Raw genomic sequence first — 23,281 nt, forward strand, 5'->3', positions numbered from 1 at the left:
ACGGTCCTGTGATGAATGCTTTCACATTTTTAGTCTCACCAAGGCTCCTTGTCTCAGGGAGACTTAGAGAGACAAAGTAGCAGCTGTTGGGGCTGGGCTACAAGAGGGCTTCAGCTGGACCCATCATGGCTGCTCAAGGGTTTTTTCTGGGGGAACGACAACAATTGTTGCAAACATAACAATAATTGTGAGGATTGTGCAGTACCAGGCAGTACTTTGCATAGATTCACTATGAGGCAGAACCGACTAACAGCACCTAACAATAACACCTTGAGGTGGTGCTGTAGATAAGCACTGGACTGCTAACCTCAAGACCAGCAGTTCAAATCCACCAGCTGCTCCTCAGAAACCCTATAACGGGATACTGTGAGTCAGAACCAACTCACTGATACTTAACAACATCAATAGGGGCTACAGTTCTTGGAAATCATCCAACGCTTGAATACACTCAATGAACATTTTCTGAGCACCTATTGTGTGTTTCCCAGGCTTTGGATCAGGCCCTGGGGATATAGGGATATAGCACAGAACCAGAGAAACCCCGAGTCCTCTAGCCAAAGTACCTAATAACTCTTTCCACGAGGCGCCTGAGGCTGCCTGTCTTATCATCGTGTTCCTTATTGCTCCAGTTGTGGGAATATGTGTTTTCTCTATGTTAAAGTGTAATCTATACTGAAGACCATAGACTTTGATCTTCATCACTAAATTCTTCATATCTTCTTCACTTTCAGCAAGCAAGGTTGTGTCATCTGCATATCTCAGGTTGTCCATGAGTTTTCCTCCAATTTGGATGCCGTGTGCATCAGATACAGTGTCTCGGATTATTTGCTCAGCATTGTTGTTGTTGTTGTTAGGTGCCATCAAGTCAGTACCAACTCATAGCGACCCTATGCACAACAGAATGAAACACTGCGCAGTCCTGGGCCAACCTCACAATTTTTGCCACACTTGAGCCCTGATGCTGTCACTTTGCCAATCCATCTTTCTGGGGGTCTTCCTCTTTTTCTCTGACCCTCCACCTTAACAAACATGATACCCTTCTCCAGTGACTGGTCCCTTCTGACAATATGTCTGAAGTATGAGAGATGAAGTTTGGCCAGCCTGGCCTCCAAGGAGCACACTGGCTGCACTTCTTCCAACACAGATCTGTTGGTTCTTTTGGCAGCACATGGTACTGTCAATATTCTCCAACACCATAATTCAAATGTAGCAATTCTTCTACGGTCTTCCTTTTGCATGCATATGAGATTATTGAAAATACCATGGCTTGGGACAGGTGCACCTTAGCCTTCAAGCTGACATCTTTGCTCTTTAACTTTTTCAATAGGTCTTGTAAAGCAGATTTGCCTAATGCAATACATCATTTGACTTATTGACTGCTGCTTCCATAAGTGTTAATAGTTGATAACAATGTTGTTTCTTGGTCCAGTGGTGAGGATTTTTGTTTTCTTTACATTGAGATTCAATCTATACTACAGACTGTGGTCTTTTATCTTCATCAGTAAATGCTTTAACTCCTCTTCACTTTCAGCAAGTAAGGTTGTATCATCTGCATATTGTAGGTTGTTAATGAGTCTTCCTCCAATCCTGATGCCACGTTTTTCTTCATATAACTCAGCTTCTGGGATTATTTACTCAGCATGCAGGTTGAATAAGTATGGTAAAAGAATACAACCTTATCGCACACCTTTTTAAATTTTAAAACATTCAATGCTCCCATGCTTTGTTCGAACAACTGCTTCTTGGTCCATGTACACATTCCTCATGAGCACAATTAAGTGTTCCGGAATACCCATACTTCACAATGTTGTCCATGATCCACACAATCGAAAGCTTTTGCATAGTCAATAAAGCACAGGTAAACATCTTTCTAATATTCTCTGCTTTCAGCCAATATCCATTGGACATCAGCAATGATATCCCTTGTTCCACGGCCTCTTCTGAATCTTGCTTGAACATCTGGAAGTTCTCAGTCAATGTATGCTTGCAGCCATTTCTGTATTGCCTTGAGTAAAACTCTACTTGCATGGGATGTCAGAGATACTGTACGATGATTTCTGCATTCCATTAGGTCACCTCTCTTTGGAATGGGCACAAATATGGATCTCTTCCAATCAGTGGCCAGATAGTTGATTTCCAAATTTCTTGGCAGAGATGAGTGAGAGCCTCATGTGCCGCCTCACTTTCTTGAAAGATTGCAATTTTTATTCCATGAATTCCTGGTACCTTGTTCTTTGCCAATTCCTTGAATGCACCTTGGACTTCCTCCTTCAGTGTCATTGGCTCTTGATCATATACTACCTCTTGAAACAGTTGAATATCAACCATTTCCTTATGGTACAGTGACTCTGTGTATTCCCTCCATCTTCTTTTGATACGTTCTGCATCATTCAATAATTTTCCCAGAAAATCCTTCAATAACGAAAGTCAGGGCTTGAATTTTTTCTTCAGTTCCCCCAGCTTGAGAAATGCTGAGCATTTTCTTTCGAAAAGTTTTCTGACTCCAGATCTTTGCACATTTTGTTGCAATATTTGGCTTTATCTTCTCGAGCTGACCTTTGAAATTTTCTGTTCAGCTCTTTGTACCCCCTCTTGCATTTGCTTTAGCAACTCTATGCTGGAGAGCAAGTTTCAGTGTCTCTTCTGAGAGCCATTTTGACCTTTTCCTTATTTCTTATCTTAATGACTTTTTGCTTTCCTCATGTATGATGTTCTTGATGTCATCCCACAACTTTCTGGTCTTCAGTCATTAGTGTTCAGTGTATTAAATCTGTTCTTCAGATGATCTCTAAATTCAGGTGGGATATATTGAAGGTCATATTTTGGCTCTCGTGGACTTCTCATTTACTTCAGCTTCAGACTGAATTTACTCATGAGCAATTAATGGTCTGTTCCACAATCTGCCCCTGATCTTGTTTTGACTGATGATATGGAGATTTTCCATCATCTCTTTCCACAGATGTAGTCAATTTGATTTTTATGTATTCTATCTGGCGAGGTCTATGTATACAGCTGTCTCTTATGCTGTCTAAAGAAAGTATTTGAAGTGAACAAAATCATTGGTTTTGCAGAATTCTATCATGCATTCTCCAGCATCATTTCTATCACCAAGGCCATATTTTCTAACTACTGATCCTTCCTCTTGGCTCCCAACCTTTGCATTCCAATCACCAGTAATGATCAATACAAAAGATCAATTTCAGATGTAAGAAGTTGGTAGAATTCTTCTATTTCATCCTCACTGGCTTTACTAGTTGGTGTGTAAATTTGAATAATAGTGGTATTAACTGGGCTTGCCTGGAGGCACATGGATATTAATTATCCTGTCACAGACAGCTTTGTACCTCATGACTGATATGTTCTTTTTGATGATGAATGCAACACCATTCCTCTTCAATTTGTCATTCCCGGCATAGTAAACCATGTGGTTGTCAGATTCAAAATGGCCAATACCAGTCCATTTCGGCTCACTAATGTCTAAGATATTGATGTTTATACGTTCCATTTCATTTTTGAAAGTTTCCAATTTTCCCAGATTCATACTTCATACATTCCATGTTCTGATTTTCAGTGGTTGTTTATAGCTATTTCTCTTCATTTTGAGTTATGCCCCATCAGCAAATGAAAGTCCCGCAGGCCTGTCGTCTCTCACAGGCTTTACTCCGTTCGCGTCATCACAGTCAACTCTACTTTTGAGGAGGCAGCTCTTCCCCAGCCGCAATTTGAGTGCCTTCCAACCTGAGGGGCTCATTTTCCGGCACTATATCTGACAATGTTTCTCTGCTATTCATAAGGTTTTCAGCGACTAAATGTATGGAAGTAGTTTGTCACTCCCTCTTCCTAGTCTGTCTTTGTCTGGAATCTCATCTGAAACCTGTCCACCATGGGTGACCCTGCTGGTATTTAAAATACCAGTGGCATACCCTCCACCACGGTTCGACAAACTGACAGACGCATGAACATACCAATATTCAAATTCAGGCAGTTTGAATAAATGCTTACATCTAAGCCACAGTTTCAAGTTGGTCATATATTTGAGAAGAAGATTGGTCTATGTAGAGAGACTGTGTCAAAGAAGTGAAGAGAAAGGTGGGAACTGCATTTGTGGCAAATGGAGAGATATTGAAGGGACAGTGGGGAAAGAGCTGTTAGATGTGACATCTCAGAGGACTGTGTAATATTACAACTGGAAGAGACCCCCTGTTTCCTCAATGTAATGCCTTCATTTACAGATGTTTAAAATAAGGCCTAGAGCAGAGTAATGACTCACCCAAGGAAAGCAATTTTATATCAAAGCTGAAGGTGGAGCCCCAATTCCCTGTCTCTGCATAGTACTTTTTTCTATTAGTTCACTACCTCCCAGCCAGACTTTTGAAAATGTGATATTTGCCCAAGACATAAAGACTTATGTAATGCTGACTCTGGCCCATTTTGGAAAAAGCTGGCTTCTTTGCTATTCTGAGAGTCCTGATATGGTGACATCATTTTTTTTTTTTTTTCCAGATGTGATTAAAAAAGATGTCAACTGGTGTCAACGGTGTTGGTAAATGGGGAAATGGTTATGATAGGAAGCTTCCAGAACACCCAGGCCAGGTTTTGCCCTTGTCCTTCAATAAGGGCTTTTGTTGGGTTCTACCATGCTCAGTTAGGGTAGGGCGCATCCCACAGCCAGCCTGTGGTTGTGGTGGGGGGGGTTTCTGTAATCACATCTCTAACTGCCATCCTAGTCCTTATGAACTGTACTAGACAGAAGCGGTTCCCTGTGTTTCCTGTATTGTTTGCCTCATGTCCAGCCCCAAGTCAGTCAGAAGGAAAATCTTTATTGTGTACCTGAGGTTGAGGTCAGATAGTGCAAAACCACACCAGTCCACTTCCTGCCTTCAGAGAGCCAACAAGACTAGAAGGGACAATAAACATTAGGTAGATATTTGTTGTTAGTAACCGATGAATTGGTTCCAACTCATAAGCAACAATGAGACATGCCCAGTTGTGGACCAACTTTATGATCATGGGTATGTCTGAGTCCACTGTTGTGGCCACTGTGTCAAACAGATCATTCGGGATGTGATAAAAGAGGCACATAGAGGCAGCCTGCGCTTACAATGTCCATTTAGATTTCTATTCAAAGTTTGCTGTCAAATGCTGGCATTTAGAAAGCATGTTTGGCTATAAAACTTAACTCAACCGTCTTGCTGTTGAGTTGCTGTTGACATTATGTTCCTGTTTTTGATAGCTGGTGTGGTGCTGTAGGATAAACACTGGAATGCGAACTGCAAGGTCACCAGTTCAAACCCACCAGCTGCTCCTTGCAAACCCTATACATTGTTGCTGTGAGTCAGAATCGAGACTCAACGACACTTAATAACAGCAACCAAGCAGAGAGTAGACAATCTGGTTTCCATACTGATCCACAGCTAGGAAACGGGACAAGAAAGATTGTGTTAGATGTACATAGAATTTAGAGGTGTGTGGAGGAATCAATTTGCTCTACATTGTTAATTCAAGTGGGATCCTTTTCTTACCATCTTCCATAAAGACTTACAAACTAGGATAGTATAAACCAGATGCCAAACATGCTCTCTAAGGCCTGCCACATGTATTTGGCGACAAAAGAAATTTTCTATCTCCGTCTTTTCACCTCACTCTTTTTTCCTGTTTCCATTCCCTTCCCCTTCTCTCTCCTTCCTTCTTCTTCTTTTTTAAAACCTCAGGACCTTAGAATGTGCTGTGCTATTGATCCATGTAGAACCAATAAAGATATTTCCATTTTCCCATTAGAGTTTTTTTTTTTTTTTTCTAATGAGCGTTATATACTTCTTGCTTTATTTAAAGAAGCCAAAAAAGAAAGACAAGGCAAAGGGCCAGTAAAACCTCTATGTGACATGGCTCCAGCCAGGAGGCTGGGACACAGATTGTACCCCATAGGACCCTGCGGAGGGCACGAGCTGACTCTGCGCTCCAAGGTTGCAGCCAGGCTCCTGGGGCTTAGAGAGGGCTGACTTCAGTTTTCCTATTTGCCTCGTGGCTGGCATGACTGTCTGCCTGAGGTTCTCTGTGATCAATAGCTAGACTATTTATAGCTGAAGGTATTTTTACCAGTGCATACATCTCTGAAAAGTTTCATAAATCTGTAATGTAAAATGGGATTTAAATAACTGTGCGACCGAGATTTGCTTTTGGGAGAAGCAGCTGATGTGAGAGTTGTTTCAGAATAGAAGAGCAGCTTCAATTTCAGTCCCACCCCCCACCCCCAACCCTAGTGAAGGTACCTTGATCCCCGCTTCAAGCCTGTAAGAAGTACCTAGGTTATTCAGTGGTTTTATACCTTAGTTCTTGTCTGGAAAAAGAAACCAATGGATCTTTTAGTCTGTTAAATATGTTCAACTTGAGATGAAGGTGCACATTGCATGTATTCAGCAGTAAGTCGGCGAACACTATGTTGTTTTAGACTTGGGTTAGTTCCTGGAGGTTCTATAGCGAGTGAGTGGAGTAGGGATCTGGACTCCCTGACTTTGCAGTCTAATGGAGTAAAAGGCAAATGCTGCCACGTGCACTGGGAGAGGGTCTGAGGTCTGTGGGGAGGCAGGGGGTGCCCAGGAGGGTCCCTTTCATTAGAGTACTAACTAATGATGAGGGCTTGGGAAGGGCAATGGGAATGACCCTGGACGTGGAAGCAGCACGAATGGAAGTCAGAGTATGACTCTGGAAGAATGAAAGGACCTTCTTGTGTCTGAGGCTGGGGAAGAGGGTAGTGATGTGCAGAGATACCGCAGGTCGGGAACACGAGACTGCAGGCTGGCCATGAAAGCCCGAAACACACATGACTAGACATTTCTATGGTTTACTGATGGGCAGTTGCTAGACATAGCATGCTTAATCTTTCCTTCTTTAACAATGCACTGCTCAGTGCCCTTGCAAAATTGTAGTGAACCTGATGCATTAATGCCCATTTCCTTCCATCCCTGTTTGTTGCTCTGGGGTGTGGTGCTCACTTGATTTGTGTCTTTAATTTTTTTGAATAAACCTGTGCCTCTGGCCAATTTCAGAAAAAGTAAGAGAGGGGCTCCGATCCGTATAAATAAAATAATAATCTGTGTTGATGGTCATGCTAAATGAACAAGAGTATGAGTGAATGACTATGTTTCCTAACCAAAGCATTGTTAAAAAGTTTAAAGTGTGTTAAAGAGGAAAGATGTCAGTTTGAGGACTAAGTGGCACCTGTCCCAGGCCATAGTATTTCAGTTGCCTCATATACATGTGAAAACTGGACAGTGAATAAGGATGACAAGGGAAGAATTGATTACTTTTAGTTATGGAGTTAGCAAAGATTGTTGAATGTACTATGGACTGCTGGAAGTGTGAACAAATCTGCCTTGGAAAAAGTAGAGCCAGAATGTTCCTTAGAAGCAAGAAGCAAGAATGGTGAGACTTTGTCTCACGTACTTTAGATATGTTATCAGGAGGGACCAGTCTCTGGAGAAGGATATGCTTGGCAACAATAAGAAGGATGAACCTCAGTGAGATGAACTGGCATAGTGGCTGTTAACAATGGGGTCAGATATAACAATTGTCAGGATGACGCAGGACCCATCCGTATTTCAGTCTGTTGTGCACAGCCAGAACTGACTTGATGGCACTTAACAACAATAACAAAACATTGTTTCAATGTAAGGGCTTTTTCACTCAATGCCCCTTTCTGTGCTGGCTTCTGATTTCTCAGAATGCCTTTCTGTTGAAGGGAAATTATGACCCATGTAATTCAAGTTCCTCAGTTTAAATATATGAAACTGAGGCCCAATTAATTGAAAATTGGGTTTGTTTGGTTTTTTTTTAGCTTTTTATTGTGAACTGAGTAAAGGTTTTCCACTCAGCAATTCATACATAGTTGATTGCAATCCCCCACAATGTAACATCACTTAATGTAGTTCCTCCGTGTTTTCTGTTTCTAGTCCTCTACCTTTCCTAACCCTGCTGAATTTTGCCCTTGGGTAAATGTTGCCCTTTGATCACAAATGGTTGATTATTCTAAGGTGTGCCTACCTGATAGAACTGACCTTCGTTTGGCTGAAAGTTAAGCCATGAGGGTGAGTTCCTTTCCAGAATTGATGGGCGACTAAAGAGCCAGACCCTTGCGGGTTCCTCCACTCTTTATCCGACCAGAAAGCTTGGTCATTATTTTATGATTTTGAGTTTGTTCAACATTTTTCTCCCACTCTCTCCAAGACCTTCTAATGTGATCATTTTCAGAGAAGTTGGTAATAGTAGCTGGGTACCATCAATGTCCTCTGGTCTCAGGGCTGTGGAGACTGATGTTCATGTGGTCCATTAGTTTCTGGACTAATTGTTTCTGTGTGTCTTGGTTGTTTTCACTCTTCTTTGGACAATGATAGACGAATAGTTGCTGCTGCTCACCAATGTAGAATGTAGAACATTATCTTTGTGAACTAAGTCGTACCAGTTGACACTGGTGTCTTCTGAGTCTGTGGTCCTGATCCCCTGGCCCAGTAACCCTAGAATGCTCTTCAACCCCTGGACATTCATAGTTTTTAGGTCTACAGATCTTTCAATAAGGTGATAATTCAAGAGCAATTCAGATTCTTTCCTTATAATTGCTAATAGTTTCCCTTTTGTATCAAACATTGTGTGTTAATGCTCTGGACTGCAAGGTTGATGGTTCAAGCTTACCAGCTGCTCCTCGGGAACCACATACAGGGTCACTATGGGTGAGAACTGACTGGATGGTATTCAACAACAAGAACAATTGCTTTAATTAAGCCAATTATTCAGTGTATCTTAAAATTTTGAATTGAACACTATTTGACTTGTTCATTATCTTTAAACAAGCTAAGTCAAACATGGGGCTGGAAGTGACCAAGAATCAGTTAAAGATAATTTTCCCAAACGCTGACTGAATTTTACTCTGGTTTGCCCAATCTTTTCATCTGGCCTTGCATCTCTCACACTTTATATTCTGACTCAGGAGCTGAGAAAATAAAATAAAACCTCACAAGTCATTTACTGTTATACATGATAGCATCATATCATTATTTTTCTTCATAGCATTGAGCTCAACTGTATAATTTTACTATTTTTTTCTGTGTCTGTTTCTCCACCTACACCAGAGGTCAGCACACTTTTGATCACAGGCCAGATCCAACTTATTGCCTGTTTATGTGTACCTCAGAAGCTAAGATTGGCTTCTGCACTTTTAAATGGTTGGAAACAGTTCAAAAGAAAACTAATTTGTGATATGAAAATCAGATGAAATTCAAATTTCAGTGTCCATAAATAAAGTTTGATTGTTACACAGCTTTCAAGCTACAGTGGCAGGGCTCAGTAACTGTGACAGATATCACATGGCCTGCATGTTGTTGTTGTTGAGTGCTGTTGAGTCAGTTCTGACTCATAGTAACCCTGTGTAGAGTTTCCAAGGATTGGCTGGTAGATATGAACAGACTACCTTTCAGTTAGCAGTCCAGTGCTTATCCTGCATAGCTTAAAATATGTACAGACTTTCAAATTGTAAAAATTCGTAAATCTGCGAAGCACAGTAAAGTGAAGTGCAATTAAACAAGATATGTCTGTATTGCTTTCTAGTTGTTTCATTTTCAGTAATCTAGTTTCCCTACCCTTGCCTACTCATTTTTGTTTTAGAGTAATGTTGACCATATGGTCTCATCCAAATGATTTTAAAGGAGTACAGTACTCACAGGTGACATTGTGTATGTTATGAGACAGTCTGGTTTTTAGTTAAAAGATGACCTCATGGAATAGTTTTGGTTCCAAGGCTTAAAGAAGATCTCTGGGCCATAGTTTTGAGCAGTCCTCTGTTTCAATTGGCCCAGGAAGTGTGGGCTTGTTAAGAATTTGAGCTCTGGTCTACATGTTTCTCCTGCTCCATCATGATCCACCTGCTGTGTTTCTGAACAGACTGGTCTGCAGTGGTAGCTTGGTACCATCTAGGTCTTCTTTTCTCTGGGTCGATGAGGTCAGTTCTCAAACATTTTGGTCTGATTTCCCTTTTATACTCCTAAAAAACCCCTGAAGACTCAAAGACCTTTTGTTGTTATGGGTTATATATAGTAATATTTACTACATCAGAAACAACAACAGAAACATTTTTTAAATTACAAATTGGTTTAAAATAAGCAATAATAAACCCAATATATGGTAACATAAATTAACATATTTTTAATTTAATTAACTTCCCAAAAACAATTTCGAGAAAAAGAGTGATGCTTTTTTATAGTTTTGCAAATCTTTTTTCAAAACAAAGATCTGGCTTACTAGAAGGCAAATCAGTTGTCATCAAGTTAACTCTGACTCTTGACACAATGGCTGTTTTAGATGTTTATTTACAGGCTTTTCTTCCAAGGCGAGCTGAATCTTACTAGCTCTTAGAAGAGTTACAAACTTGTTGTTATGCTTAAAGTACATGAAGAAAACCCAGCCTCCCAGACACATAAAAGGAAATGGGCATTGTTAATAACTCTTTCAGATAACCATTAATATTCTTATTTGATGTTGTTGTTGTGTTGTTAGATGCCTTTGAGTCAGTCCCAACTCATAGTGACTCTATGCATAAAGTGAAACACTGAGGGGGGTGGGGCTTGAGCCCATTGTTGCTGCTGCTATGGTATCAGTCCATCTTGTTGGGGACCTTACTCTTTTTCTCTGACCCTCCACTTTACCAAGCATGATGTCCTTCTCCAGGGGTTGGTCCCTCTGGACAGCATGTCCAAATTATGAGACACAAAGTCTCATTATCCTGGCTTCTAAGGAGCATTCTGGATGTGTTTCTTCCAACTCAGATTTGTTTGTTCTTCTGACAGTCCATGGTACTTTTAATATTCTTCTCAAACACCAAAATTCAAATGCATCAATTCTATGATTTTCCTTTATTTACTGTCCAACTTTCACACACATATGAGGCTACTGAAATTACCATAGCTTGAGTCAGGCGCACCTTAGTCCACAAAACAACATTTTTGCTTTTGGATACTTTAAAGAGAACTTGTGTAGTAGATCTGCCTAATGCAACAGGTCATTTGATTTCTTGACTGTTGCTTCCATGAGTGTTGATAGTGGATCTTATTTGATACTGCACCTAAATTCAGCAATTGATGATTTCTTTTCTTTTTTTTTTAAATTAAATGTTTTTATTTTGGATTGAGTGAAAGTTTACAGGGCACATCATCAGCTTCACATTCAACCATTCATATAGCTTGTTTCATTACATTGATTATTATCCCCTCCATACATCATCAGTTAACAATGTTTCTCTCTATCCTCTTTATCTTTTTTGGGGGGGAGGGGGGAACTTGCCTTATTGGAATTTACAGTCTCGGCTTTTAGGGAAGGTTTTTACATTTGTCTGTGGATATCCAGGGCTCATGTATGAGATTACTAACAAGCATTACTGAATAATCAGATGAGGGATAGTTTGCTATGTCTACTAGGTGGCTAAAGTCTGATCCTCAGAGCCTATGGTTTGGACGGTCAACAACGCTTGGGCCCACAGGGTCTTGACCTCCTGACTGGGTCTGCACGGTCTGCATCAGATTCCCCCTTATTTATTGTTTGTTTAAGGGACGCTGCCTGTCTTAGGCGGTCAGTGCGAATTCCTCAGTCTTACCCGTCATCGAAACTCATTGCAGCATGGCAATGGCTCTGTCTTAGGTTGCCAAGGTTCCACATGATCCTTACCTGTCTCTGGCCACACGTCCAGCATAAACAGCCGCCATCCGAGGAAGGCAGGGAGGGAGGAGATCGGCTGGGGACCCCATACACAAGACGTTGCCAGCCCACCACCTGCTCTAAGGTGACCAAGCAGGATCACTATGCTGAGGTTCAATCAAGTTCTTAGGGGATCTTACTCTCTAGCAGGGGTAGCAAATTAGTAGCTACTCAGTGCTCACTTTGAGAATTACTTATATCATAAATTTGAGCATGTAGCTGATGAATATCCACAGACAAGTGGATATTATTCCACAACCTCCTAAAATGCTGTTGGATTAAGTTCCAATCAAGTTCTGGATTACTGAAAGATAACATTTGTTGCAGTGTGAAATTAGCAATTTTATCAATGAAGATGTTCTCTCTTACGTTTGTCTCTTGAAAACTATTAGTCAATCTTATATTTCAAATGAGTATTTTATTGGTTAGAGAACCTAAAGATTAAAGATAGGATATCAATGCAATGCAAACCTCTTTCCTTTCCATTCAAATAATTTCCAAGATTTCTTGGGGGAAATAAACGTTCTTTCTGGATATTGAGCTCCAAGATTGAATAGGATATGAAAGAGGGGTCTGAAGTGACACACTTCCTGTTCTACAATCGTTGTTAACTGCTGTTGAGTCGGTTTCGACTCATAGTGATCCTATATAGGATTTCAAAGGAGCAGTTGGTTGATTTGAACTGTCAACTTTGTGATTCACAGTCCAGTGCTGATCCTGGTAGTGGTGGTGGTAGTGGTGTGCTGGGGAGTTGGTTCCTAGCAACCCTGTGTAGGATTTGTGAAGCTGTAAATCTTTACGGGAGCAGACACCCTCATCTTTCTCCCGCTGAAGAGCTGGAAGTTTTGAACTGCTGACCTTGATGTTAGCAGCCCAACGAGTAGTCACTATGCTACCAGAGCTCCTTAGTGCGGGATCCTACAGCACCGCAGTTAGTTCACCTGGGTTTGAAATTGTTTTCAACTTAAAAAGTTACCCCGAGACAGTCTCCGAATAAGGAACTCTCCCAACACATGCACATCGTCTCCTTTAAAACAAATATACACTAAGTCATCAGGACTGTGTCAGCTGTCTCGCTCTCTTTTTTTAACTGACTTAAAACATCCACAAACTGAAATTAGGTTAGCATTGGTGTTAGGTTGATTGAAAAATACAAAGGGTATTGTGTTTCAGCTTTAGGGCACAAGATAATTGCATAAGGGGAACTAGAAAAAGATCCTTCTCTTCTACAACATAACACCTCACAAATAGCTAGGAGCATTAATATTCATTTGTACAAGTATTATATCAAACCTGTGGTAAAACATTACATGATTTAAAAAATACAGTCATCATCTTCATCTGTTTTGCATTCAGATTTGTTCTCTTGCTTCTCTGATGTTAATCCAGTGAGGTAAAGCTGTCAAGTGTTGCTCACTTCTTATATGCTAGGCTGTATATCTAGAGCCTGATGTGGCGCTCTAAGATGAGCTCAGGACTGCTAACTGTGAGGTTGGTGGTTCAAACCTGCCTGCCAGCTGTTCTTCAGAAACCGTATAAAGGGTTTCTGTAAGTTGGAACCAATTGGATGACACTTAACAACAAATTACAATAGTTACCTCTGGGCTGTAGCATTATGGATTATTTTCCATAATTTTCTTCCTTCTCTTTTTAGAACATTAGTTATAATGCAAATGTATTGAATATGAAAGTAAGTCAAAATAGATCTCTGTCAGTTCATACATGCAAGATTTTGTCCCAAACAAAATGTGTTAAACATGTTTCTGTGGTCAGTGGATATCAACAACTTCTCTCAGTAACACACTTAGTCTCGTTAGGGTGACTTCTAAAAATGGTCCAATCAGAACAGTGGCTTCCAAGGGGATCTGCCACACCAATTAGTAAATTCAAAGCAGAGAGGTCAGCACAGAAAGTTTGGGAACTCTGTTTTGGGATCCCAGAGAGATAATCTTGATACAACATAGGATCATGGGACTTATCAAGAAGAAATTTCTAGAAAATTCAAAACACTGTCTAGAAAAAGACCAGGGAAATTGTGTTAAGGAAATGTTTTTCCCATCACAACAATGTACCTGCTCATTCTTTGAGGATAGTAATCTATCCTACAAGAATTTTGCTGAAAAACCTTATCCACCCACCCTATAGCCCTGCTTTTGTCCCTGCAGTCTTCTTTTTGTTCCTAAAATTCAGAGACATTTAAAAGATATATGATTTGAGCCCCTAAGGAGCTCTGATAGTGTAGTGGTTACGAATTGGACTGCGAACCTCAAGGTCAGCAGTTCGAAACTACCAGCCATTCCGCAGGAGAAAGATGAGGATTTCTGGTCCCATAAAGATTTATAGCCTTGGAAACCCTGTGCAGGGTCACTATGAGTTAGACTCCACAGCACTTAACCACCACCACCAGGAAGTCAAAACAGCCATTGTGCTGCATGAATCGAAGAGCACAGAATTCTTAGGGGAAGGGCTAGAGGCATTCTTAGGGTAAGGGCTACACCTTTAAAACTGTGTAGCCTAGATAGAAAATATGTTGAGAAACAGTAGCTTCATGTTTTGATATTTTTGTTTAAAGAAGTTTCTATGATTTCGTAACAATGCTTTCTGACCTGCCCTCACATATTTTATGTGACAAGTATTGTACTGAGTCCTAGGCATAGAGAATGAAAAAAACAAACAAAAAACAAAACCAGACTCAGCTTCTGCCCAACTGAAGACTCCACCAGGTACATTTTTGCATTTCTTGTGATAAATGAGAAATGTTTTTGTAATAACTTTAAAAACACTATTATAAATCTATCGTTGTTGTTGTTGTGAAGTACCGTTGAGTCGATTCCAATCCATAGCGACCCTGTATAGGGTTTCCGAGGAGCAGCTGGTGAGCTTGAACCACCAACCTTGCAGTTCAAAAGACTTTGCAGTCTGGCGCATTAACCCACAGCACCACACATAAGTATATAAATTAAGGATTTTTTGGTTGCTTTCCCTCTAAGTACAATTTGGAGACTGTTTCATGATTTTTCATGATTCAGTCATTCTAAATGGCATACAAGATATCTCTGTTGTGGGTTTGACACCTAACTGAAGTTTTCATGTTGGAAAGAAGAAGTAGTAGCCATTATTTTCCTGGGTTCCTTTCACTGGTAATTTTGAGTTGTGAAAATACCTCATCAAAAGGATCTAAAACAGTTTTAGAGCAAGAAGATCTGCAAAACTGAGTGAAACAGATATAGATGGTGATTCTGGGACCCTCAGCAACAGAGGATAGAACAGAGTGCTGGATTGTCACATGGAAGAGAAGCTAAACAGGAAGAGTGAGAGAGAAGAAAACCGGTGAGCTGTGGGTTGGTGTGGAGCCGTGCAGCCATTTTGAGCTTTTTCAAGTAGCTGCTGATACAGTGGCTTGGTAATAAGGGAGTGCAATTCTCACTTGTTCCCATGCCTTCCTAGTTGCCGGAAGCATGACCAGACCCCACCCTCAACAACCCAGCTGCCAGTGGCACCCACTCTTGCACCTGGCATAGTGCCCCTGCTTATGGAGGTGTGCCAACCTGCCCCAAACTATGCTACACAAACAGTGAACAGAGAACTAACTGTGCTCACACTTCCGATCTCTACCACATCCACCAGGAACAGGTGGTAAGTGCCTGAGAATATATCAGTATATGTTGTTGTTGTTGCTATGTGTCGTGGAGTCGGTTCCAACTCATAGTGACCCTGTACAGGGTTTCTGAGGCTGTAAATCTTTATGGGAGCAGAAAGTCTCATCTTTCTCCTGCGGGACAGCTGGTAGTTTTAAACTGCTGACCGTGAGATTAGCAGCCTGATATAGTCATCAGTTAAATGTAAATATTACACCACAATGTTTCAGAGAAAACAGACAATTTTAGCTTATACAAGTAACAAAGAGTACCTCAAACAAGTGACCAAAATATAACACCAGAAATGGTATCACAACTACCTGATATGGAATTTAAAAGAATGCTAATTAGGCAGCTTTAGTGGATAGAGAGAATGATGAAGAAAATTGCACATGAATTCAAGGAAAACAGACAAAACTATGGAAAAATCTGGAAACAAACCTACAAAATACTTGATAACATGGGAACCGTACAAAAGCAGCAATTAGAAAGTCAGAAGATGAGCACTAAGACTTCAGAAATAGGTAATATATTAAAAAGACAAAGAAATAGAATTGAATCACTGGATAGCCAAATTGCTGAGCTTGAAGAAAAATCTTTTAATAATCATCTGCTAGAGGAGTCCTGGTATGGCACTGTAGGATAAACATTTGACTTCAAGGTTGGTTTGCACCAGAGGTCAGCAGTTCAAACTCACCATCTGCTCCTCAGAAACCGTATACAACATTGCTATAAGTCAAAATTGATTCGATAACACTTAATAACAATAACAGAGGAACAATCAGAAAAAAGAACAAAAAAGATCTGAAGAAAGCCTAATGATGTGGGATACCAGCAAGAAGAAAAACTTATGTGTGGTAAAAATTCCAGAATGGGAAGAGAAAAAAACAAAAGCCATAGAGAATATTGTCCAAGAGTTGTTGGAAGAAGAGTTTCCTAACCACATGAAAGATAAGAAAGTAGCCATTCAAGTAGTTGAATGAACCCCAAGTAGGACAGACTCCAAAAGAAAACCACCAAGACATATTATAATCAAACTTTTCATGACCAGAGAAAAGAAAAGAATCCGGAGAGCAATTCAGAAAAAATGAAAAGTTACCTTCAAAGGAGAACTAATAAGACTAAGTCTGATTTCTTAGCAGAAACCATGCAGGCAAGGACACAATGGAATGACATATATAAAACTCTGAAAGAAACAAATTGCCAACCAAGAAATATATATCCAGCAAAACTTAAACATCAATATGATGATAAAATTAGGTTGTTTTTCAAAAAACAGCAATTGAAAGAATTTGTGAAAACCAGACCAACCTTAGAAAAAATACTAAAGGTTGTTCTTTGGACAGAGAAGTTACAACAGCAGACGACAACCTGAGACTAACAGACATGACTGTTGGGAGCAGCTGAGCCGAAGGTCCCTGACTTGGGGGTAGTTTAACCAAAGGATTGCAACTGAACAGATGTGGTCCAGAAACTCGGGCTGCTTCCAAGTCAAAGTTACCCTCCATGAGGAACTTGCAGGACTGCCTCAGGGGACAGGGAACTTACAAGGTCTTGCCTTATGTTTAGCTATGTCCTTTGGCTCAGCTTACACAATATTCTAGCTGCCCTGTTTCCCTAGAAACGACATTCTTCTGATAAAGTCCCGCTTACTGCATGCATCATAACACCTGAGGTTATTCTTTTCCCTACTTCCAAGCACCTCCCGGTGAGCTGTGTCTAAAATAAACTCGCTGTCTAAATCTGCATCCCAGTATCTTCATCAGAGTGCTGTGGCCCACCTGGCCCCAACTTAGCTATAATTCAATTGTGTCTTGTGTATTTCTTTTATTTCTAATCTCTCCATGCAGGTCGCGGAGTATAGCCAATTGTTGGACGCGGCAGTTGGCCCTAATGTTGTCTCCAGCACATGACAATATCATGTGGAAGTATGCAAAGTCAAACAAACATAAAGGACTGAAAACAGGAAACCAGAGAAACATTTGCAACAACAAAATCCATAAAGTAAAAAAAGGGAATAATATAGCTACAGAACTTCCAAACTAGAAATCAAACAGACTTCCAGAGGGAGAGAAAAAAAATGTAACCGTAACCCTAAGTCTAAACCAAACTTTACTCCTAGCCCTAGCTCAACCCTTACCCCTAATATTAATTAATAACCCTAACCCTAATTCTAATCATAACCATGGAGTTCTGGTATGGCACTGTGGGTTAAAGTGCTTTACTGTAAAGTCAGTTTGAACCACAAGGTCGGTGGTTTAAGGTCACCAGATGCTCCCTGGAAACCCTATACAGAGTCACTATGGGTCAGGTCTTACTGGACAGCACTTAACAACAGTAGCAATAATAACCATGGACTCCTGGGGTGGGGCTGTAGGATCAAGCACTGGACTGTGAACCACAAGGTCGGCAGGTCAAACCCAACAGCTGCTTCTTGGAAACTCTACACAGGGTTACTATGAGTTGGAACTGACTTTACAGCACTTCACAACAGCAAAAAATTGTAACCATAACACTTAATAAAGTCCTAGGCCTACCCTAGACTTAGCTGTACTCCTGACTCTAATACTCATTCCTTACTCATGCCCTGAAAAAGCGTCTAAACCCCAACTGGGCACCATGTGTATAGCATCTTGATGGACTCAGCACTATTTTGTGGCTCACACAGGAGGTATGCCAAAGCCGAATGCCATAGAGCTTGAAAACTGGCTTCTACTCATGGCTTGAGCAGTTAGTACACTTGGAAAATGCATGTCTTCTATTGGGCACTTGTATGGATACATCCAGAAATAAACTTGAAACTTAATGATAAAAGAAAATTGTTACCAAAAAGGACTTTTTTTGGTCTTAGGTGGCTATTTCGTAGCTACAGAAAGATAATAAGATTATTATATGATTGGCTGGAACACTAGCAAACAAGGACCTGGTACACTGAACAGTTCTTTGTTTATCACCATCAGAACTAATCTCTTTTTTATTTTTATGAATGTATGATTCACAAGACTTTATAGTGATATTTGATTATGTATGAAGTGTGAGAAAAAATCCAGTATGGCCAAGTGTGACATATTTCCTAGAGAAAAATCACTACTAATTGTAAAAGTGACTCAGCAAGGGGAGGTACAGGAACAAGGAGCTGGAAACCACAAGACCTTGTGTACAAAACTCTGACACACCCCACTTTCTTGAAGTTCCACACTTAAGAAATTATGGTGCTTAGTGGGGAAATAAAAATTAAGCAGTAGTTGAGAAGGAACAGAGAAGACAATGAGTTTCACAGTTTATATGAACTACTTAAGAGTAGATTGAAAAAATGAAGACAAATTAATGTAAGAAGAAAGAGACTGGGTACAATGACTAAAGTCTTTAGAATTTTGCTGTTACATAGGGTGAACATGGCCAAGAAAATGAAGGAATGCCTCTTGAAATTTGAGAGTGATTCTGAAGACACATGACAAGGCATACTAATCTTCCCTAGGTGGTGGTGGTTGTCAAGTGCCAGCAAGTCACTTCCTGTTCATAGCAACCCTATATAGGGTTTCCAGGGTGTGGTGGGTGAGTTTAAACCACTGACCTTTCAGTTAACAGTCCTACAGTGCCACACTAGGACTCCTCAATGGGTAGTAGAATTATAGAATTCATTAGCTTCAAAGAGGATTTGTTGTTGTTATGTGCCACCCAGTTGGTTCTGACTTGTAGTGACCTTGTACAGGGTTTCTGAGGAGCGGTTGGCAAGTTTGAACCACTGACATTGTGGTTTACAGTCCAGGGGAAAAGTTATTTTCCGTACATTCTTTACAAATGAAAATATTAAATAGTAACAAACTCATTTAAAACATGTACATCTGTGAATCCGCATTGCATTTTATTTATAAAAGAATGCTGTTTGAAGCACTTTTTAGGGGAAGTCAACCTGCTCATTGCTGCTTCTGGACCAAAGCTAGAGTAGCTTTCCAGATGGGCCCTGGGCCTGCCTCTGGAAGGCAATTTTTAGACTGTTGATGCTTAGCTCAAAAATATGATACTGGATTCAGGTCTATGTTTGGGTATTCACATGGTATCTTGCTTCTCTGGAATCTCTTCTGTGCCAACAGCCAGATATTTAAAATGTAACTCAGAACTTGAATCAACAACATCCAGTAGTTTCCCATCTCATTTTTAATATGAGCTAGAATCCTTATAGTGACCAATGAGACCCTACCATGCTCCTTACTCTTACTGCTCTTCCCTTCAGACAGTGCCCTGGTCTCCTTGCACCTTCCAGAGATGACTTACTTCCTTTAATCATTACTTAGAATGTACTTATTTAAATAATAATTGATCTCTTTTGTCATTTGTGGTCATAACATGTAGAAGAGTACCCAGCATGTACCTGGTGGTACACACATAGATGTTGAATGAATGATTTCCTTTTTCATTTCTCTCTTTGGTGTCCTGATGTTTTGTTTTGTTTTTCCTTGCAGAGAAGTTGTTACATTCAACCATTTCCTGGAAGCAGCAGCTGAGAAGGAAGTTCAAGGGAAAGCTCGACTCCAGGACTTCATTGAGAATCTGTTGCAAAGGGTAGAACTGGCAGAAAAACAATTGGAGTATTATCAGAGCCAGCAGGTGTCCGGACCCGCACTCTGTCGTGACATCAGTGAGCACGTGGTGAGTCACACCAGTTCAGCCACCAAGTGTGAGGCCCCTGTGTATGGTGAGACTGAACACAAAACTGAGGAAAATGCTAAGGGAGCTGGGAGGTGACTTGTAGGAAATTTGTAGACATCATTTCAAAGCATTGATTGGGCTGGGTTAATGCTACTTGTGTAGCCAAGGCGCTTGAAAGTACTTGAAATTGTGGAGGCACCATCTCTTTAATAATCCTCTGTTAATCTATTGTAGGCCAAACTGCATTGGTAGACATATTTATATATTTACGGAATAATGGAGTTTCAAAGTATCCAAAGACATAATCTCTCCCAGTCTTGGTGTTCAAGTAGACCAGAAATTGTTACATTTTTTTGATCTTGGAGCAGTTCAAGACAATCTTATGAAAGTTTTGGTCCTTGTCAGTTAATCAAGATCTACTCATATACAATTCTTTTTTCTTTGTTGTTGTTAAGTGCCGTCAAGTCGGTTTGGATTCAAAGTGACCCTGTATAGGGTTTCCAAGGAGTGGCTAGTGATTTTGAACCACCGACCTTGTGGTTCAAACTGACGTGTAGTCCACTGCTTTATCCCACAATGCTATACCAGTATTCCTCTTGTTTTCTTTCGTAGGAATATAAAAGCCATTCAACAGTTTCTACAGGTTAATCATATCATACTCTATAGGTTCTTAAGATTTAGAGAAATTCACAGATCATAGTTCTACAATAAACAACCTTGGTTAGCAGTTCAAGCCTACCAGTCACTCTGCAAGAGAAAGATGAAGCTGTCTGCTCCCATAAAGATTTACAGCCACTGGAACCCTATGAAAGTCTGCTATCGCTTTGAGTTGGAATCACGTCAGTGGCAGTGGGTGGTGGTGGGTGGACTTCTAGGACGTTTTTTTTTTTAAGTTTTTATTATGAATTGGGAGGAAGTTTACAGGGCTGATCATCAGTTCTACATTCAACAAATCATATGCTTTGTTTCATTACAATGATTATAATCTCCATGTACCATCAGTTAATAGTATTTCTCTCTATTCATTTTAGGTCTGTTTTGTTTTTTTCCTCTAAACACTCAGGCATATACAATAATTTCCACCACCAAAGGGCACATTCTTCAAGTCTACCTCCTGGCAGCTAGCTCTTAGTCCCTCTCTTCCCATGAATCTAGAGTCCTTAGTTGCTCCCTTCTCTCCATATCCCCATCTCTGCCGCCATCTCTGATTTCGCTGCTTCTTTGGATAGGGTCCCGCATTCTGCTTGTGCTCTTCTCCCTTGATAGTCCTAGGGTCCTCTGTTTCTGGCTATAAGATCAACTACTCCTCCGTTTTTGTCACCAAACTTCTACCTTTACAATTACGACAGTCGCAATTACTCATGATAACAATTACTCACACTTGAATCCTAAGAATCTTAGCCCCATCTCTTTTTTCCAGACCCATCTAGACAAGATGAAAACTATTCAGTGGGGACTCTATCTTCCCCCACACACTCTTAAACTAAACTCCCTCTTGAAACATTGTAAGCCAGTCACTTAGAGCCTTTATCACCCCCTCATTTTAGATAGCCAATGTCAATGTCCCTATCTACAGAGGGGACAACATTGATCCTTGATGTGAAGACTCCTTCCCTCTCGGTTGGTATTTTGAGCTACTACCTCCATGAGAAGCTCTGGTAGCGTAGTGGTTATGAATTGGGCTGCGAACCTTAAGGTCAGCAGTTCGAAACTACCAGCCGCTCCGCGGGAGAAAGATGAGGCTTTCTACTCCCATAAAGATTTACACCCTCGGAAACCCTGTACAGGGTCGCTATGGGTCGGAACCGACTCGACGGCACTTAACAACAACAACCTCCATGAGTATAGGTCAAGTTCATCAAATTGTAGCAATTTACCCTTGTTTCCTTTATCAAAAATTTTCTTTTTTTTTTTAAATTAAGGCCAGGGCAAATGGATACTATCTGCAAGTTTGGGCGGTCTTGTGTGTCACCCCACACTTCATATCAACTGGATGTTTCACTCTCGGCTCTAGCCCTCCGTGGCTATGTCCTTGTCCATGGGCTCAGGTGTCCACAGGTCTCAATGCACTTCGGACCAACCAGCCCTTCTTCTTCCCTCTCTCATCTCCAGGTCAATGGGAGTCAATGGACTGTAGTTGAACTTAGCCCATTTCTTCATTGCTGCCTTTCCCCCACTTCCACTCACCAGTAGAGCAATGTGGTCGTGAGCAAGCTTACATGCCTGCTTATGTGTACACTTTGAGTTTCAGTCTTAGAAGGGGTTTGTTCTGAAGGGACTTGATTGCTTGCCTTGATGGCTTCCTGGTGAACAAGTTGCTTATTCTTTTTTTTTTTTTTTAAGTTTTTATTGTGAATTAAGTGATAGTTTACATGGGAGAACATTAGCATGATATTCATACTACTGTATTTCATTTCATTGCAATGATTACAATCATCCACGCATCATCAAAGAAACAAAGGGTACACCCTGCAAGCCTGCCCCCAACCCCCTGCCAACTGTCAGCACACAGACCCATTCCCTCCCTGAGTCCAGAGTCCCCAGCCACTCTATGTCTCCACGCCATCATCTCTGCCTCCATCTCTGGTGTCACTGCTTCTCTGGATAGGGTCCCGTACTTGGCTCTTCTCCTTTGATGGTTCCAGGGACCTCTGCTCCTGGACTGCAAAACCAACCACTCCCATCCTTTTGTTACAAAATGTCTACCTTTACATTTCCAATACTCACAGTCAGTCCTGATAGCAGTTAATTCACTATTGAACCACAGAAGTCTTATCCCCATCTCTTTTCATCAGCCCCATCCAGACAGGTTGGAAACCACTCAGTGGAGATTCTACCTTCCCCACACCCTCTGAAACTAGACTCCCTCTTGAAAGCTTGCAAGCCAGTCACTTCTTGCCTTTGTAATGCCCCCATTTTGGGTAGCCAATGTCTAAGATGCCTATCCCTGTTTACCCTGTGTACCAAGGAGGTGTGAATGATCCTCGCTGTAAAGATTTGTTCTCTCTTTTGAGCTACTACATCCATAACTATAGGGCAAGTTCATAAAATTGTAGTGGATTACTCTTTTTTTCCTCTTCTTTCTTCTTGTAGTCAAGTTCTGATCATCCAGCCATTGAAGCCAGGTCAAATGGGTATTATCTGCAAGTGTGGGTGTTCTTGTGCATCTCCTCTTACTTCATATCAGCTGGACACTTCACTCCTTGCTCTAGTCCTCTGTGGCCATATCCCTGTCTCTGGGTCTGGGAGTCCCCAGG

General features: G+C 40.8%; 1 protein-coding gene across 1 annotated transcript in view; it reads left to right on the plus strand.

Annotated features, from left to right (window-relative positions):
* LOC102816675 (protein ZNF365-like) overlaps positions 1 to 23,281 on the plus strand; it is a 45,335-nt gene that overhangs the window by 10,894 nt on the left and 11,160 nt on the right. Inside the window, exon 3 of the mRNA XM_006835806.1 lies at positions 19,838 to 20,024. Coding sequence (XP_006835869.1) covers positions 19,838 to 20,024 — 187 coding nt within the window. The remainder of the gene's footprint in view (positions 1 to 19,837; positions 20,025 to 23,281) is intronic.

This window comes from Chrysochloris asiatica, unplaced genomic scaffold (assembly GCF_000296735.1).
Source record: "Chrysochloris asiatica unplaced genomic scaffold, ChrAsi1.0 scaffold00020, whole genome shotgun sequence".
Taxonomy (NCBI): Eukaryota; Metazoa; Chordata; class Mammalia; order Afrosoricida; family Chrysochloridae; genus Chrysochloris; species Chrysochloris asiatica.